The sequence below is a fragment of the Zingiber officinale genome, chromosome 7A (assembly GCF_018446385.1).
Source record: "Zingiber officinale cultivar Zhangliang chromosome 7A, Zo_v1.1, whole genome shotgun sequence".
In the NCBI taxonomy this organism is placed as follows: Eukaryota; Viridiplantae; Streptophyta; class Magnoliopsida; order Zingiberales; family Zingiberaceae; genus Zingiber; species Zingiber officinale.
The window spans coordinates 121,335,042-121,354,675 of NC_055998.1; the positions used below are offsets into that span (position 1 = coordinate 121,335,042).

At 35.5% G+C, this 19,634-nt stretch overlaps 1 protein-coding gene across 3 annotated transcripts; it reads left to right on the plus strand.

The window, feature by feature from the left end:
• Positions 1-1,402: 1,402 nt before the first annotated feature.
• On the plus strand, positions 1,403-19,425 carry LOC122002262 (probable histidine kinase 5). Of its 3 annotated transcripts, XR_006117625.1 has the most exons (14): positions 1,403-2,345; positions 8,717-8,974; positions 11,796-12,248; positions 12,673-12,951; positions 14,052-14,221; positions 14,294-14,506; positions 14,597-14,783; positions 14,956-15,007; positions 15,132-15,361; positions 15,439-15,537; positions 16,643-17,247; positions 17,682-18,185; positions 18,601-19,027; positions 19,142-19,425. XR_006117625.1 is itself a non-coding variant. In XM_042557380.1 (13 exons), exons 1-13 carry the CDS (start codon positions 2,082-2,084, stop codon positions 18,863-18,865), a joined length of 3,579 nt encoding a protein of 1,192 aa, XP_042413314.1. In that variant the 5' UTR covers positions 1,403-2,081; the 3' UTR covers positions 18,866-19,425. The 3 variants fall into 3 exon arrangements, 2 of the variants coding, with proteins under 2 accessions (XP_042413314.1, XP_042413315.1); XM_042557380.1 differs by having other exon boundaries at positions 18,601-19,425; XM_042557381.1 differs by having other exon boundaries at positions 11,964-12,248; positions 18,601-19,425.
• Positions 19,426-19,634: the final 209 nt, after the last annotated feature.

Consider the following 19,634-nt stretch of genomic DNA (forward strand, 5'->3'; position numbering starts at 1 on the left):
TGCCTTCCATGAAGTAGATCAGCCTTTTAGACGAAGGCGTGAGGGTTCCTCCAAGCCTCTTAGAGGTGCCTCCCATGAAGTAGATTAGCCTCCAAGCTGATCTTGTTTGAGTAGGTGATGCTTTGGTTAACCGGAGTTGAGCTTATCCGAACTTAACTTCGACCTTCTCCTCGATCAGACTTCCTCCCAGCTTCTTATCCCTCGAATATCGCACACGTCATTCTCTTCTACTGGTGTACTCTTCCGCTGCTTCTCGTCCCTCAGATGTATCAAGCTCGTCGACTTGCTTCCCGTACCATCCTTCTTGTCCACTGCGTCTTCCGCTCGATTTCTTGTGCTCCAAAGTTTCTACACATTTAGACATAAGACATTAAATACAAACATGACCTAATTTAACTCGGTTGACTGCATGAAAACTACCATGTGGTACTTACAGTTTTCATGCCATATTTTCGCGACTGAGACAACTAGAGACGCCTGGAATCACTAGCACCCCGTGATTCCAGACTCCCCGAATCTTTTCAGTTGTTATACATATCTAATTTATTTTAGTTATTTTTTATATAAAAATATATATTATAATTATTTTCTTTAGGATTGACAACACCGTGATTGGATAAGCTTCTATAAATATTTTGAACTTGTAACGTTAGAAAATATATTTTTCTCGACTTTTAGTGATGATCAAGTAGAATACTTTATTAGTTTAATATTTAATATAAAAAATTAAATTAATTTTTTGAGAGACACTAATTTATATATATTTATATATTATATTAAGATTATACGAATGATCCCATTAACACATGCACTACTTTAGAGTTTTTATTGTGATTATTATGTGAGTTATAATTTTTTTTTTTGAAAAAGGTGTCAAATGATATAATTTTTTTTTTAACAAAATTACTAATGGAGTTACAAATTTTTAAAATATAAAAAATATACATTTTAAAACATTATAACTTATTTTTAATCTAACCACTACAAAATTATAGATCCACTGTATTAACCCTCCTTGAAATCGGTTCTATGAATATAGATAGATAAATATAATCCCATGTCGATAGTTTTACTTTACAATAATTATATACTGTTTTAACTTAAATTGCTATATAATAATTGTGAAGATTATAATCCAATTGCCCTTTAGAGAATATACATGTTTAATTTAAAAATGTATATATTTTTAACACTCCCAATTATTAATAGTTTAACAACTGCCAGCGATGACATGGAACATCGACTTTCTGTGATTCCTTTTTTCTTGTTGAATTAAAATTATTAGAATTTCACGGACGTGGTGGCATTTTTAAAAAAAAATTATTTATTTATTTATAGTTGCATTAATAGCGGTCATTTCTCAGCGCCCACCAGATGATGAGATAATGATGCAGTCCACAGCCATTAACCAACGCTTCGTAGTTCATACCAACCTATATGTAGAGGGCGAGGAGCGAGAAGAAGAAAACAACAAAAACAGGGGGAGAGAGAGAGAGAGAGAGAGAGAGAGAGAGAGACAGGCAGGGAGAGTAGTGGAGTGAAAGAAAGCCCTCTCTTTTCTTTGCTTTCTCTGATTTTTCTTTCATCGTTGAAGATATATTTTGTTTCTTTTGCCTTTTCCTTTTGGGTTTTTACCTTTTACATCACCGGATGGGGAGGCTGGATCAATGATTTCCGGCCAGATTGAGGAAGAAAGAGAGTTTGTTTCTCCAGGATTTTTCCTATTAATGGACTTTTTTCTGTAGTGGGGGATCAAAAAGGTGCGACCTTGATGGGGTATAGGGACTATGCAGGGATAGGGAGTGGAAAGAAGCAAAGAAGGAGAAATCATGGCTGATGTGAAAGAAGGGAGGCAGGGGAACCATCCTTTTCCTGTCCCCTCGTCTGGTGAAATCCCTGTGCCTCTGGGCTTCTCCTCGAGTGGCTTCTTCTAAAGCTGCGGTTTTGATGGTTCCTGGGGCGGGTGCAGTGAAGACAAGAGAGTTGAAAATAGTGAGTAGCTGAGGATTGTAGGAGAGTCAGATCACATCTTCCACCATCCTCTTGCGTGTCTGAAGCTTGGAAGGAGAGTTCGGGGAAGGATGGCCAAGCGATGGGTCTCCTTTGCTGATGATAAGCAATGCATGGGTCGCCGAAGGTCGAGGAACGTTTTGCTGGTTCTAACTCTTCTCTGTTGCGTCAGTTGCTCGATGTGGTTGTTTTGGGGATCTGGGAGCTGGGGGATTTTGGAGAAGTTGGGAGGTAGGGATTTGCGGTATCCGAGAAAGCAGATCCTATTTGATCGATTCAATATCAGCAAATATCATCTGCGTTCCTTGGCTTTGCTAATATCATCACTGGAGCAGGTAAACCCCACCTTACTATTGCAACTCTGCTAACTGGGTAGCCGTTAAGCGAGTTTTTCTGGATTTGAGAAACTCTATGTTGCTTGGAGTAGCTAAGATTTTACAATCTGTATATTGATGTGTATATGCACATTGTTTTTATAGTTACAACCTGTTGTTGTATTTGAATACCAGAATATTAGAAATGGAACCTTGATTTGGGTTCCTGTTTGACCAAAATTCTTAAACTTACTTTTTGTTGTTTTCTTTTCCTAACTTAGACTAATTAGATGAATCTGTTTCTTAGAAAACTAGATGAATTTTAGTATTGTGAATCCATAAAAAGTCATACTGGATGCAAACGAGTTGTTAGATGAATCATAGATACATTTGAGGCATGACCCCATTACCTTGGTAGCTTCTTTGCATTAAAATGCTCCTTTTATATGCAAAAGGCCAGAAGCATCATAACGTTTTCGAAAAACTACGCTTGTGAGTATAATATGCTGTTGTGTTCAATTCTCCATTTCGAAGTGTCCATAAAAGGCCCCAAAGAGTTTCTTGAATACAATTAAACAAAAGTATGGACAAATTTTGTTTGGTTACAAAATCTAGTACTCTACATAATAAGTTAATTAATCCTACATCACTAAGAGTTCCGTTTTCATTGACTCAGATCACCTTAATGTAAGTGATTTATTTTCCTTAAAGGGTTCTTCAAGCAATCATACAAATATTTTCTGACCATAAATTATGCATCAACTAAGTCTAAATGAATACGTTGTTGATTGTCCAACATTTGCTAAATATGAAAATTCCGCTAATGTTGTACACAAAAATTGATGGCGATGCTATTTGAGTTGAACCGGATTTTAGATGTTAAAGGACTAAGTCAGATGAGGTTCATTGTGTCTGGAGGAAGTTAAAATGCACAAATTTCTCACCACAACAAAGAGGCTACTTTCAAGCCATGACTGTAACTTTGGCAGAGTGCATTCCTTGGCTTTTTATTGTGTCATGAGAAAATTCAATAGAGAAGTTGACTCCTTTCTAACATGTTCAAATTATAGAATGTTTATATAATTGTTTAATTGGATAGAAATGATTTTGGTTGATTCATAAGAAGGCTGAATGGCATATGTCACCCTTCAAACTTCTATTGCTGCAGAAAGTTTTATTTATATTTAACAGATTATTTGAATCCTAGGAACTACTTTGATGAACTCTGATGTTGACAGAAAGATTAGCTCAGAGTCAAGTATCTTATGCATTGTTATTAGATTTGGATTGAACATCGGCCTGGAGAAGACTGAGTCACTGTTTACTGGTTGAACCTGTGAGTCAACAATCGAACAACATGTTGACCCAGACATCAACCTTGTGACCTAGGCCAATCAGACTAGTTATTGCCATAATAACTAGTCTGATTGGCCTAGGTCAGTCATGGGTGGAGCTTACCCAGGCCTAGTGTGGGCAGCTGCCCACACGGGGCGGAGAAAAAAAAATGATGAGCCAGATATTCTCATTTATTAACAGTACAGTCCACATAGAATTAGAGAAATGGAATAGAAAATGAGTTGGAGACAGCCAATCTGGTGAATTATTATTTTGCTAGCTATTGTTTTTAAGACGAAGAGCTTTGAACTAAAAAATCTTTGTAATAACTTTCTTTTGCCAACTGCTTTTATTTTTATTTAATCAAGTCATTCAGATTATTTTGATACAAGTTGCGATTTTTTATTGTCAAACAGCTGCAAATTTGAGACAGGTTGTTTGATGCCAATTTAGTTAACTGGTTTGGTAGCAACGTCATTTTGTGTGTGTGGGTTTTATCTGTTTCTATCCTCTTTTCTGCTTGTAACTGTTTTACCATTGTATCTGTTCAGTTTCTGTATCAGCTATATCTGTAAATCGTAAGGAAAGTTTGCATAATTTACCAGCTTTGATATCATGAAGTGTTGATTAGAAGAAATACCATGAAGCTACCTCATCAGGGCCGGCCTTGACTTTTTGGGGCCCTTGGGCGAAAAGAGAAAAGGGACCTCTATAGGAAAAAAAAAATTATACCAACTTACAATTTGAATATAGTTTAATAGAAAATTTTGAAAATTAATATATTTTCATTTAAAATATGATAAACTCTATACAAAATATGTTTCTCAAGATTCTTCAAAAAGTACAACACCGTACAAAATTTGTTTCTTAAGTTTCTCCAAAAAGTGTAATACCTACAAATACAAAAAAAAGTATGAAATAATTATTAAAAAAATCTATATCTTCTAGCATTTTGCGAAGCAAAATCATCAATAAGGTTTTCAAATTCAAATTTTTCTAACACCTCATTTCGATACATAAAATTGTCAAGCCATTTATATTCAAGTCATATCATCATCTTCTCTCAATTCTTCCTGCTCATTCATTGCATGATTATGATCATCATTTTCTCTCAATTCTTTCTGCACATTGATTACATTATCATTTAGTTCTTCTTGATTACTCGATTGCTGATCATTTGTTGTATGCTCATTTAGTTCTTTTTGACTTTCTTCTTGTAATTCATCAATTGAATCTTCAATTGAAGAGTTAGCTTTAAAAAACTTACAAAGAACACCTTTGTGAGTTTTAATAATCTATTCCACTCTTTTTCTTTTATTTCTTTTTCGACTCCAAGATTGATATTTCTTTGAAAACATGTTTGTACTACAAATTTCAAGGGTAAAAATAAAACACACAAAACCGGCAACAAAGCTAACAATGAAATAAACACAAGCAGTGAAGATAATAGTTGAAGAACGATAAAGCCTGATTTATGCTTGAAGCAATCGATATAATCTATTCTATGATGATTAAAATTGGGATGATTTATTTTAATTCTTCAAATCTATAAGAAAAATCAAAAACATTGGCTCCAATACAATATTAAAAATCAATATTAAATATTGACAATAAGAAAAAATATAGATAAGTAGGTATCTTATGTTGTAAGTTTATATATTGATGAATGATGATATTGATGAAACTAAAATTTCTATTAGAGAATACACTTTTCTGATTTAATTAGAAGAGATTCAAAGGAGAAGAAAGGAAGAAATTAGCGTTCAGGATTCATACTTTACTCTTTAGAGTCTTATGACTTCTATAAATAAATTAATGAAGAAAGAGTTGTACAAACAATAAAATCTTGGAAAGAGAAAAAATGATCGTATACGTTCCTTCTTTTTTCTTTCTATTTTTTTTTAGATTTTCTTTCTTAAATTTTAATAGAAAAAATATATTTTTTTGACCTTTATATATATATATATATATATGGACCTTTATTAAAATAATCTAATAATTTTTTTTTAGGTTTTTATTAAAACAATCTAATTATATATAATATATATTATATATGCATGTCAAATTTGGGGCCCCCTAAAAATCGAGGGCCTTTGGCCGTGGCCCCTGGTGACATGTAGGGATGTAAATGAGCTGAATCGAGTCGAACAGTTTTAGGCTTGAGCTCAGCTTGTTTAAGTTATATTCGGGCTCGAGCTCGGCTCAAGCTCGAATCGAACTTTTATTACAAGGCTCGAGCTTGGCTCGTTTTGGAATTATCAAGCTCGCGAACAGTTCGAGTTCGGCTCGTTATTAGCTCGATTATCATAGTTAATGAGCCTATTCGTTAAGCGAGCTTGGGCTCGTTTTCGGGCTCATTTTTTTTTTGCTCATTTTAAGGTTTGTTTTAGAACTCGTTTTTTGGCTCGTTTTAGAGCTCATTTTTTGGCTCGATTTAAGGCTCGTTTTTTTGCTCGTGAGCCTACAAATGAACATGTTCGCGAGCTCACAAGCCGAATATCCTTAGGCTCGAGCTCGGCTCAATAAAACTATCGAGCTCGAAATCGAGCTCGAGCTCGGCTCGATAAGATAAACGAACGAACTCGAACGAGCTTTTTATCGAATCGAGCTCCAAATAACTCACGAACCGTTTGGTTCATTTACATCCCTAGTGACATGTCTCAGGGCCAACCCTGTACCTCATGTTTTCAAGTCGTTGACAAGAAGAAATACAGTGTGCATTTTTTTATATACTTGCGTTTTCTAGAGTTTACAAGAAGCATATTCATCTTCAACTACTCTGCACATGAACCGAAGACTTGTTTTAATTAATAAGAATAACAATGCAGAATCTCTTTTGTCTCAAGTTAAAAAAGTTTATGCAAATAAATTTCAGAATTTAGCTTAATTCAAAAAGAAGAATGGTAAAGTAATTATGTTATGATGCTCTATGATTATAAGTTTTTATATTTTTTGACTATATTAATTATATTGAATGAGATCCTTGATGCAACAGTAAAATTGTGTTTGTGTGACCTAGAGGTTGTGTGACCTAGAGGTTATGGATTCAAGTATCAAAAATAACCTCTTGCAAAGTAGGGTAAGACCATGTACAATAGACCCTTGGGATCCTATATTGACGGGACCTTAGTATACTGGACCGTCCTTTTGCTTTATTAATTATATTATTGCCTACGCTGAATTAAGATCCTAGCTCCGTCCCGTAAAATAACATTTATACATCAGATTCTAATTAACTATCAATTTGAGAACTGAAAACTAAAATGTTAGTATTGGAATAGAAGGATGGCAATAGTGGGGAATTGAGAGTGAAAGTCCAAAAGAGAATGGTTGGTTGCGTGTAATGATGAGAAAAGGATGAAATGTAAATGGATTGTATTAGGTTGTGATCAATTTGAAAGGCCAATATATTTTTTCATTTGATTACTAATTTTGATAGATGATAAGGATTTTTTTTTACTTTTGAACCCATTCAATCAAGCCTGACCATGTTAATTGGGTCAATCAAGGTCAATTGTTTTTTCTGCTTTTTGATCATGAATGGACTGGAAGTGTTGCCGATTCCTGGTTTCCCAGTTGGACCAACTGGTCCAGTACAGGTTTCATTATGATATCATGTATTATCCTGGATTGGACGAAATCTTTCAATTGCTTGATTTTGTGGGTTAGATACATTTCCATCCTTTATATTAAGTACCACCCCTATGCTAAAGTTTAATGGTTGAGGTAATCTTCTAAAGCTTAAAACTAAATTTACACTCCTGTGATTTTCAGTCAATAATATATCCAAAGCTGGCATTCTCTTGATAAATTTAATAGTTTTTTTTATTCAACTTGAAACTCAAGATTTGGTTTTAGTTCTATTTTTATTATAGGTTATGATCGTGTTTGGAGAATTGTGATTTGGGAATACATTAAGGTTATGAGTCACTAAATTTTTTTTTCATCGACTAGGGTGAACTAGAGCCATGCCATGAATTTTATTCTGACATGCCTTTAGAAGGATCCTGAGATACTTCATCAGGAAACACAACACATTTATGCTTTTACTTCTGATATCTCCAGTTGCCAATCATAGTTAGCTCCAGAATTTTCATGGTAATCTACATGTTAATTAGATATATTCTTGGAAATATAAGAATATGCTTGATGGCGCTGTGTAACCCAGCAAGATGCATAAAAACCTATTTTAAAATTTAGCTATTGGTGTTATGGGCATAGAAATGATTAATTTACTATTCTGGCGCTTCTTTTCTCCATTTGTTGTTATCAAAAGGAGCGCACCTTCAATAAAACTGATCATTTGGCAATTTCCTAACACAATTTTATACTGATCAGTCTTTCAAATTTGGTGTAATATTCCACAATCTACTGCATTATTAACATTGTTTAAAGTGTCTGTTCTATTAGATTGCATAGTTGTTAGGATGATAAGTGGATCCAAGTATAGCCTACATTCCATGGGTGCATGTTTCTCTAACACCATATTTATCAGTTTCTACATGGTGCACAGAACCTGCTCTTTGGTTTTGCATAGTGAGTTAAAATCCACATGAGATGCAAAATCTGCAAACAAATTACATATTTTTCTACTGTTAATCAAACACAGATTTGGTACTTCTTGGAGCTTATGGTTGTGTCCTTAGTTCTTTCAATCTAATAAAAATGTCTAATGATGTATGCTTACAAAAACTTATAACAATAATAATTTAGCGTATAGCTTCTTAAAGCATAAGAATTTTTTTAATAAATTGATTCATTATACATGTATAAATTATGTTTTCCTTGGTTAGAAAAAAAAACATTGTTCTTGAGAATGATACAAAGGTTGTTTGATAAGTCATATTTAAGTAGTTAAGAGAAAGGTTTCTGAAAGAAATGAAACAATTTAATTTGTGGCTCAACCATATTTCAGATCATTGTTATTCATCCATCTTACTTGTTTAAGAAAAATATAGTATGTTCTCAGGTATAGTTTTGTAGTTGTCCTGCTAAGGAAGGCATTTCCTTGTCAGCTGCAGTTACATCTTATCTTAGACTATTATTTCGTGTTATAGGAAAGATTCTTCAAGTGCATGAACAAATCTATAGATGATGTGAAGCTCAGCAGTAGCCTCCTACATACTTTAGCAGAAATAAATGCAGAGGTGGATCATAACCAAGGTCAGGAAAACCTTATAGGGAGTGACATATTCTTTGAAGGAAGGTGTTTGATGCAAATTGGCTGTGATGGTGCTGCAAAATCATCTCTTCCAGATAATATACCTGAAAAAATAATGCGTTCTTCAGCAAACATGGATGCAATATTTTTAAAGGTTCGTAAAATTTGCTCGTTACTTCACTTGAAGGAATATTGACTTTTACATGCTTGCTTTTTGGCTATTGTTATAAGATTTTTTAGGAAATTTGCAAAATGAGGATGGTATTTCTTGTTTCTATACTCTTACATTCAAGTAGAGGAAGTATCTACATTATGCTTGGTGTGGCCAATTACTACCACTAGGTCCATAATTTTGAAGGATGATGATATATCTTTTGGTGCAACAATACTTATAAGTGGGTTGGACATTGTTGGTGCAACAATTTTCATAAGTGGTTGCTCAACTACATTTCCTTGAGGATGCTTTGATGCACTTGGTAAATGGTTTTAGTTAGAGTTGCCAATACTAATATATGTGCATCAAGTTTGCAGGGACTTTATTGGGTGCACTTGGAGTTAACAGAGCTTGTGACTTGAAAGAGTTGAGTTGTGTCGGTTGAAAAAAAAAAAAATGATGAACCAGCTAACACCAAACCTGGGTGACCGGCCAGCCCCACGGAAGTTTCCACCAGCCAGTCCCATGGAAGTTTCCCATTGCTCGCCAGGGTAAATCGGGAAATGCTTACGGCGAGCGGCCCAGAAGTCCAACATCTCGTGGTTGCATGCCCCATTTGGAGGAAAATCCCTACAAATATGTCGTAGCTAAGGATCAAACCGCGGGTGCCTAGGTGACAACTTGGCACCCTTCCGCTGCACCATAGCCTCGGGGGCTATGGAGGTTTTGGCATGTGAAGACTTAAAATTTGGAGCTTTGGGCAACAATGTCATGGATGGTGTGCTAGATGTAGATTTGAAGTATGGAGGCTTTGGTAATGTAAAGACTTGGAGCATGGAGTTTTTTTGCAATTGATGTGGAGGTTGAAGACCTAGAGCATGGATGCTTTGGGTATGCGAAGACTTGAAGCATAGAGGTTTGGACAACATCATCCTGGATCCTAGATGACGTGTAAGTCGGAGACCTAGAAGATAATGAGCTGAGTGTAAAAATGTTGTATGCGATCCACACTTTTAACACCATAGGACATGATCAGGGTAAACTAGGTAGGAGCTATCTAATTGACTTGTAAAGTGTCTTTGGTAGGTTTTTGGTTTGTTGCTGTCAAACTTGATCAAACTTACGAAGGTGTAAAGGAGTGAAGTTAGGATCTCTGAACAGATTGAGTCAACTAAAGGCTAGCTTAGCCGATTGGATTGTTGAGTTGATTGCTCAATCAATTGTAAATCTTTGTTTGGAAATAGAATTCTCTTTGTTTGCATGAGTCAATTGAACTTGGGCTACAGTTGAGTGAATAGGATTTTCGTTGATCGAAGGATTAGTTAAATCGACTGAACTGCTGATTGTTGCCTTGCAATGACTAGCTTATTTCAGTCGGGACTGATACTATTTGAAAACTAATTGTTGGCTATCCATTGGAGGCCATTTTATACAAGCATCTAGGGCGTTCTCTTTCAGCAATTGTCCATGAATTTGATATTTATATTCCAACATATAAGTGACTAAGGAAAACATTGTTTAAAGGGTTTTAGAGGTTTGTATGAGCTTTCAGTAATCTTCTTTGCTTTAATTTTATATCATTGTTAAAGAGATATTTTAATTTGCAGGTTATATGATATTCACTCCCCTCCCCCTCCTCTAGCCACCAGCCATCCACACATTGATCTTCACAATATCTGCTTTGTCTTAGTATCAAAATTCCCCCCTACTAAGTCCAACATATAAAAGCATGACTAATCATAAATGTTCTATTTGTTTTTTCTGGGTCCTACCATTATAAGTACTTTTCCTTTGGCACTCTGCACTGCCTTTATCCTTCTAGAAATCATAATTATATTAGTGCAAAAAATCAAGTTGACCTAAATATATGGGGCTAGCACCATAACATGATTTGATGAAGATGACTAGAGAAAATCAAGCCACTCCTTTCCTTCCTTGGACATCCATTGCGTCTAGGAATTATCTTCCTCTGCCCTTGCACATGTTGATTGTGTTAGTTTTCCATCATGTCAAGGGCCTACACTCTTTTTGTTCACTATTAAAGAGGGATGATATGAAAGGAAAAAAGTTGAGAAAACAAGAAGAACCGGGCTTGACCAGCTGTGGCGCCTTTAAAAGAGAGGAGTGTATCAAGAAGGTGGATACAACTCTTGTGATTTTTTAGGTTTTGTCTGGCAGCAAGTGCAACCCTCATGTTGAGTTGCAATCATTGAATTTGGAACCTGAATAGATTGTCAATGATAAGCTAATGGAAGGTGAAGTTGATGTGAAGTCATCATGTTCCTTATGATCTGTGAGGCACACATACTGCTATTTCTGGGACAAAGGGCCGTGATCCCAGTGAGCCAACCAAAAAACCCATTCTCAGTTTGGATTACGGGTTGCAAGTCAACTGCATGAAACTGAAATCGTCATAATCACTGGTGAATTTTTCCCGGCGATAAAAAAAAGATGCTCAAGAATGGGCAGTATTTACATGCTATCTGTCAAAGAATAGGCATTGTGGATTTTGCCTAGATGCCTTTCTTTCTTGATGATGAAGATGATGACGACAACAACAACCAAGCCTTTCTTTCTTGACATGATAAAATTTTTCTTTAAACGTGAGAGAGTAATATATGTATGCTGAAGTTGAATTTGATTTTTTCTTTTGCATCAAAGATACAAAAATATGAAACAAGTTGTTATCTACTTCCTATTTGATGTTGGTTAAATGAATGTTTTCCTACCATTAGTCTATGTATAGAGGAACATCAGATGTGTTAGTTAAATGTGCTGACTAAAAATATTACTAACCAATATCTGTATGCCATTTGTATAGGACTCAGAAACTCTGCCATATGAAAGGGAATTGGTAAATTCTTCGCAGGACCATCATAGAGTATTTTCAGAAATGTTGTTTGACATGCTTCCTATGCTTATAGTAGCCGTAGGTTTCTTTTCTATTGGATTTGCTTTTGGAAGATTCACAAAGTCTTCACATAAACAGTTTCGGCAGCAACAACATTACAGACAACATTCTAAGGGCAGTGGCAAATGGAGTAAAAAGTTATTGTTTCTAGGCATCATATTTGGGCTGTCTGTCGCCTTGTGGATATTTGTGAGCATGAATGCAACAATTACTGAGAGGAGGAAAGAGACTCTTGTTAACATGTGTGATGAAAGAGCTAGGATGCTGCAGGATCAGTTTAATGTGAGCATGAATCATGTGCATGCTTTAGCCATTCTAGTCTCAACTTTCCACCATGGAAAGCAACCTTCTACAATTGATCAGGTACTTCAATGTGTTGCATATTCCATCTTTATGATTTTGGTTGCTGTCATAAGATGAAATAAACAAGTGAGTTTATATGTTGCATTCCCTTGTGCGATTATTTTGTCTGTTTTTGTTTTGGAGTCAACTGACCTAGCTTCTTAGAAAAATAGAAGATTTGCCGATTATTGTTTCTCTAGATATCTTCTATGAATTTGGAACCATAATTAGCTTTTATGAATATTATTCTATTGACCCTTTTCTTAAGATGCATGATGTAGCATATATATATGCGATTTCGCCTTTTGCCACATGATGTAGCATATATATGATGCAAAGATTCACATTCTCTTACATAGTTCCATTAAAGAGTTGTGTAATGTTTTGTGAATCTTGTAGCAAATCAAACATCCAAGACATAACACAATTAATATCTTTGTTGCAGCAAATATTTGCTGAGTACACAGCAAGAACAGCATTTGAGAGGCCACTGATGAGTGGTGTTGCCTATGCTTTAAGAGTATTACATGAAGAGAGGGAGCAGTTTGAGAAGAAGTATGGATGGAAGATAAAAAAGATGGAGACAGAGGACCAGTCCCTGGTTAAAGATGACTTCAACCCTGAGAAGCTGGATCCCTCGCCTGTTCAAGATGAATATGCACCTGTTATTTTCTCACAAGAAACAGTATCTCACATTGTTTCAATTGATATGATGTCCGGCAAGGTGACTTCCTAAGAGCATGTATTTTTTTCATATATTAAATATTCTGTTTCTTCTGACTTCAGATCTAAGACTTCCATTTCAATTATGAGAATTTGTTTTTTGAACATATTCATAGATCAATTGTTTTATGTACATTTGCTCGGATCAGATGAGTACATCTAGGCTCTCCTTGAGCAATACACGACAATATATCTGCATGCTTTCCATGAGAGTATTATGGTTTATTGATCTACTCTCGACCTTTGCTTGCTCAAATAAATCAATGTTGGATAGCTATAGCTAGCCATGCATGCATATAATTAGTATATAATGTGTTTAACACTTGCAAAACTTGTACAAGTAGTTAAATGTGGATACTACCTTTATTGACTTGTGGATACAAGTACAATGTTGAATCTACCGACTCAGAGCCTAAAACCATCTATCAATATCTGGCATAGATGAGAACCTCAACCATTCTTTTGTGTTTTGTGTGTTTCGATTCTATTAAACTAACTAAACTTGAGCTTTTGCATGTGTTAGGAGTAGAAGTGTCACAGAGGGGAAAATTCCATCTTTAGTCCCATATCCTTAAATGAGAATCCTTAAATATATTTAAATTCCAAGGGATCTCTACCTAAGTGCATTGGCATTTTAGGTTGGATTGGATTCTCTCTCTTAGGTTTTAACATGTTACTAGAGTCAAATGCACTTAAAAAATGATGTTAGGCCTGAGGAGCATGTACTACATTTATAATGGTGGTTAGGTGCCCCCTAGGCTTTGATATGGTATCAGAACTATCCCCACTTTGTAAAATGATGTAAGGAAAGTGCCTTGGCATTTTGGGTAGGATTGGATTTTCTCTTGGGCTTTAACAATATGCACATTTCAGTATTACATGCTTGGCTGCTTTGAGCTTTTTTCCACGTTGGCTGTTTGAGTTGATAAATTATGTCTTGTCCTAATTAAAAATTTACAAAATTTGCTGTTGAGGTGTAAATAGGAGGAATAAAAAACAAGTCTTATTATTAAATATATGAGAAGTTCCTTTATGATTCCACAGCATTAATCATGTGGTGTTGCAACATCGACTAAATCTTTTTGTTCTAATTTGTCACAGCAAGATCGTGAAAACATACTGCGAGCAAGGGCTAATGGGAAGGGGGTCTTAACTTCTCCTTTTAATCTGTTAAAGTCCAATCATCTAGGTGTGGTGCTAACATTTGCAGTGTATAACACTAGCCTGCCTCCCAATGCAACACCAGAGGAACGCATTAGAGCTACTGTAGGGTATGTAACCAAATTTAGTATTTTCCAGCTCCTAATCTAGTTTTTGACTGTTTTATTTCTTTTCTTGGATAGATATCTTGGGGCATCATTTGACGTCCCTTCTCTGGTGGACAAACTTCTTCATCAGCTTGCCAGCAAGCAAACGATAGTTGTTAATTTGTATGACACAACTAATGTTTCTGCGCCTATTAGGATGTATGGCCCTGATGCTGCTGGTGCTGGTGAAATGTATATTAGTGGTGTTGATTTTGGGGATCCAATCCGTAAACATGAAATGCATTGCAGGTAGCCATTCTAATGAAGAAAATATGCATATTACCAATTTTTCCAAAGAAAAACTGTTTTTGCCTAATTTGGAAAAGTTCTCTGTTGTAGATTTAAGCACAAGCCTCAGTTGCCTTGGTCAGCAATAACAATGTCAGTAGGGGTAGCAGTAATTGTTCTCCTAGTGGGGCATATATTTCATGCAGCTCTAAACCGTATTGAGGAGGTGGAAGATGATTATCGTATAATGAGCGAGCTAAAAGTTCAAGCAGAAGCTGCTGATGTAGCCAAATCCCAGGTATTTTATTCTTTGTAACTTAACAATATATGGCATATGAGCCAAATGTGGCCCACTGATACTGGTTTCTTCCCTTCTATTTTGCTTAATAACTGGAAATTAGATGTTCTTATTTCAATTTTATTCTGTTACCTTCACTCTCTGGTTAACATGTCATTATTTCTTATTGTAGTTTCTGGCAACAGTTTCACATGAAATCAGGACACCCATGAATGGTGTTTTAGGTTTGTGACAGTTCATAAAACCTTAAGATTGTCACTTTAATTCATAAGATATCTACAGTTGGTTTTCAGTATCTGAAATGCATATAGAAGAGAATGTCAATAAGATTTATTTCCCTCAATTTAGGTATGTTGCAGATGCTGATGGACACTGAACTTGATGAGACACAGCAAGATTTTGCAAAGACTGCTCAATTAAGTGGAAAGGCTCTAATTGCTCTTATAAATGAGGTTCTTGATCTTGCTAAGATAGAATCTGGCAGGCTTGAGCTAGAGGCTGTCCCCTTTGATCCTCGTGACATCCTTGACAATGTGTTATCTCTATTTTCTGACCAATCACAAGCTAAAGGCATAGAGGTAAATCCTGAATTAACTCACACCTTCTACCAATTCTGAAAATTTCCCCTGTTTCTTATTGTCTTTGTGTTGATTAGATGGCAGTGTATGTATCGGAACAAGTTCCAGAAATATTGATTGGAGACCCAGGGCGGTTCAGGCAGATTATTACAAATCTCGTTGGAAACTCAGTGAAGGTATTTGAAGAGGTCAATTTTAAGTATATGTATTTGAAGAGGTTGTGACAATCAAGAAAATGGATTATAAATCCTTCTCTTATACTTGTTTAACTAAACCATCAGACTAGTATATACGATAGTCTTCAATTGGATTTACTGAGTAATATTGCCTAGTACAGAAAAATAAATTTCTGGGTCTTCCTGGCCTCCTGTTATCAGTATGGTATCAATGCTCAAATTTGTGTTTGATATAGAAGTATTCATGTTCATGTTAATTGCAAAGCTATTATGTATCTCTCTTTATGTCAATGTTTGACTCCCATGCAACCTCAAACTTTTCTAAAGGTCAATTTTCCTTATTTGTTAACAGATGATTTATATCAACAGAAATGAAAGTAAAAGTAGAAATTGAACTTTTCTGGCAGTTAACCAGTTTAAGTTCTTATTGTTGTTGATCTGCCAATTAATTCATTTAACAGAGCAAGTCTATGAGTTTTACACATACAGCCAACTATTAAGCATTTATTTCTCATGTTGTTCCCTTTTTGTGAGCTTATTTGCACAAAATAAGTGGATCAATTTTTGTCCATTGCAATTTGGTACGTGGGTCAAACATGAAAGTGTGACTATGTGAGGTTTGCCTATTACTAGATTTTTGGAATTTTGTAAATCAAGTAAAATATGTAAGGATTTTTTTGTTAATGTTTGTGTCTCCTTTGTCGAACCCTTTGTCACGCTTACTTATTGAAATTCTGAGAACAATAACCACTGGCTGCTCGTTTCAATGCCTTTTTATTTTACTGAAGATAGTGACAAAAATTAATACTAATGTCAGTTTTAACTATAGAGCTGCATTGTTTTTCTCTTGATAATCTGATGACACTTCACACACTTTTTGATATGTTCATATTGACAAGAAAAAAAATCAAATTAATAATCATGAAACTATAATGTTGTCCATATCAGCTAGAGTTCAACCATCTGTTATTATATTTATTATATATTCTGGAAGTTGCACCATCTGTACTTTCTCTACCAGTTACTACTTCAGGAGTTTGACAAATATCCTGTGGAAGTTGTATCATCTATCATTAACATTATAACTTATATATATGTATTTCAGTTCACAGAGAAGGGGCATATATTTGTCTCAGTTTATCATATTGAAGAAGTAAGGAATATGGAAGATGACCAATGTGAAACACTGAGTGGGTGTCAGGTAGTAGATAAACAAAAAATCTGGGACAATTTTACATTGTTGAAATCTTCAACTGAAGGTGATAATGCTATTAACTTGATAGTCACTGTTGAAGACACTGGTGTGGGAATACCACAAGATGCTCAAAGCCGTATTTTCACACCATTTATGCAAGCTGACAGTTCTACTTCACGGACATATGGCGGGACAGGAATAGGCCTGAGCATTAGCAAATGCTTGGTAGATCTTATGGAAGGAGAAATTGGCTTTGTCAGTCAATCTGGGATTGGTAGTACATTTTCTTTCACTGCTGTATTCAAGGAAGCAAGCAAAAGTTCAGGAGACATAAAGAGGCATTATACTGATTCTATTCTGTCAAGTTTTCAAGGTCTGAGAGCTTTGGTTGCTGACGGGAGATGTATCCGTGCTAGAATTATCAAGTATCATCTGCAAAGATTAGGAATACTTGTTGATGTTGTAACTAAACAACAAAATGCTGTTCAGACCATAGTGGACTGTTGCAGTACCAGGTATATTTCTTGAAAATATCAATGAATGCACGGTGCAAGTTTGACAATTAATTTCCCTTTATGTTCTTACAATGTGTTTACAACCAACTCGTCAACTAACGAGAAATTCCTAAAGAGATTAACTGGAGCCACTACTGTAAAGTGTAAACTCATTCCCTTTTTCGCCATTACCATCTGATCCTTTTGATCTCTCTCTCTCTCTCTCTCTCTGATGATTTATTACTGGAATTCTGTTCTTCTAGAATCTGGATCTTGGAGAACAAATCATGATCTTCCATTATTTATTTATTTTTCAATTAATAGGGAGATGTGCCAGATATGCGCTGCAATTTTCAATTGCAATCGTTCAGTACTTTTGGTCGGCAATTTGTTATATCTTAAGATTGAAAGTACTTGTTTCAGTGCTTGTAACACATGTATTTTATCTTATGCAGCGGGAGGAGTCATATAGACATGTTTCTTGTTGACAAGGATGCTTGGGGTGAGCGGTCAGGCATTTCATTTCCTCGGTTTCTTTCAGAATCCTTGAGAAATGGTGTAGTGATGCACAAAGAACTTCAACCAAAGATGTTTCTGATAGCGACTTCCCTAAACCCTACTGAGGTTTATGACCTGAAGTTGGCAGGATATGTTGATAGCATGCTGAAACCACTGCGCTTGAGTATGATTGTTGCTTGTCTGCAGAAAGCACTAGGCATGAGTCAGAAGCGGCAGCCCACCAAGGCGAAACCAATGACGCTTCAGAGTATTCTCAGAGGAAAAAACATCTTAGTTGTCGATGACAACCTAGTGAACCAAAAAGTTGCTGCTGGTACCCTAAAAAAGTTTGGCGCAATAGTTACATGTGCTGACAGTGGAAAGGAAGCTATTAGAAGGCTACAACCTCCACACAATTTCGATGCTTGCTTTATGGATGTCCAGATGCCGGAGATGGACGGGTACTTTTCATAGTCTTTCCTTAATGTTAATTGATGGATATCCTTTTCTTTGGACATTTTACTTTGCATGCAGTATGGTGTCACCTTTGATCTATATTTTGTTCTCTTCCGTTCTATTGCAGAATAGTCGTCCTTTTACAATGTTCTTCATTGTTAGAATTATTAATCACTTTTAGTATTTTGTGTATCTTAAACAATATGTATATATATAATATGCCCTCGACACATAATCCTACATCTGCCAATTAGAGTTTTACTGAGCATTTTTGGATACTCATATCTCTATAAGCTCAAATGAAGACTTCACTACACTCTACTACCAACTGTCTTGCATTTTGTTTTAATTTCAGCAAATTACATGCTCTCTAAGTGCCTAGTTGTTTTCTATTTCGAATGATCCTATAAATTTTTACAGCTTTGAAGCCACTCAAAAAGTTCGAGAGATGGAGAACACGGTAAACAAGTTAATAGAGTCTGGAGATGTATCACCGGAGATATATGGCAATTCCCGCTGGCATGTACCTATCTTGGCTATGACAGCAGATGTAATTCAGGCAACACACGAACATTGCCTGAGCAAGGGTATGGATGATTACGTCTCGAAGCCTTTCGAAGAACAACAGCTCTACTCTGCGGTAGCACATTTTTTTGAGTCCGATACGATAGATAGAATTTCATAACAGAAATGATGCCTTCTAAGAGTCTAGGCTGGGTTTGTTCTAAATCTACAATCATAAAGAGATCAAGTGAGAAAAGATAAGGAACTGACGCACATATGGGTGAGCTATAGATCAGGATATCATTAGCTGAAGCTTGGCTAACCTTATGGCTACTCTCGTTCGGTATGTCATCTTTCTCTCAAGGTGTTCACCATATAGCCTTCTAATGTGTTGTAATGAGCAGTAGAGGATTATGCTTCTTTCTTAGCTGATAAGCTAATCGATACTTTTATTCAGGATTAGCTGCCAGCTCTACATTAATAGATCATATTAAAGATAAATTATGATTGAAGAGGTTATGCTTAATCCTTCCAGTTCGATGATAAATTATTGCTTTTAAAGGGAGATGTTGTATTCTAAGTGTAAAGAAATTCGTGTGTTTATGCTTCAGAGGTTTGGTGTAAGGAAATAGGCCATTTTTGATGTTGGAGAGGATTGTTTGTTACCATGACTTTTTTGTTTTGATCAAATATTGTAAATCCTTTGGATCTTTGTGATATATAATAAGATTTTTCTTCTAATTTGTTTGTAGAAATACTTTCATTAACATCTATGCATTTTCTTCCCCATTCTTTTAGAGCTCGGTTAATATTTATGATTCTTCTTTACAATCTATTTTCCAATCACAAGTGTTAATTGCGTAGGACGAGGAAGACCAAGGGTGTAGAATGATTCATTAATGTAGGGATCCCAGTTTTAAGAAATCATAATTTTTGATTCGGTTGAATTG

What these genes read in the sequence shown, in the direction of transcription:
- LOC122002262 (XM_042557380.1), top strand. Translation starts at nt 2,082, where the DNA reads ATGGCCAAGCGATGGGTCTCCTTTGCTGATGATAAGCAATGCATGGGT. An exon ending in TTGATATGATGTCCGGCAAG is followed by an intron (nt 12,952 to 14,051) that starts GTGACTTCCTAA and finishes AATTTGTCACAG; the next exon opens with CAAGATCGTGAAAACATACT. An exon ending in TCGTTGGAAACTCAGTGAAG is followed by an intron (nt 15,538 to 16,642) that starts GTATTTGAAGAG and finishes TATGTATTTCAG; the next exon opens with TTCACAGAGAAGGGGCATAT.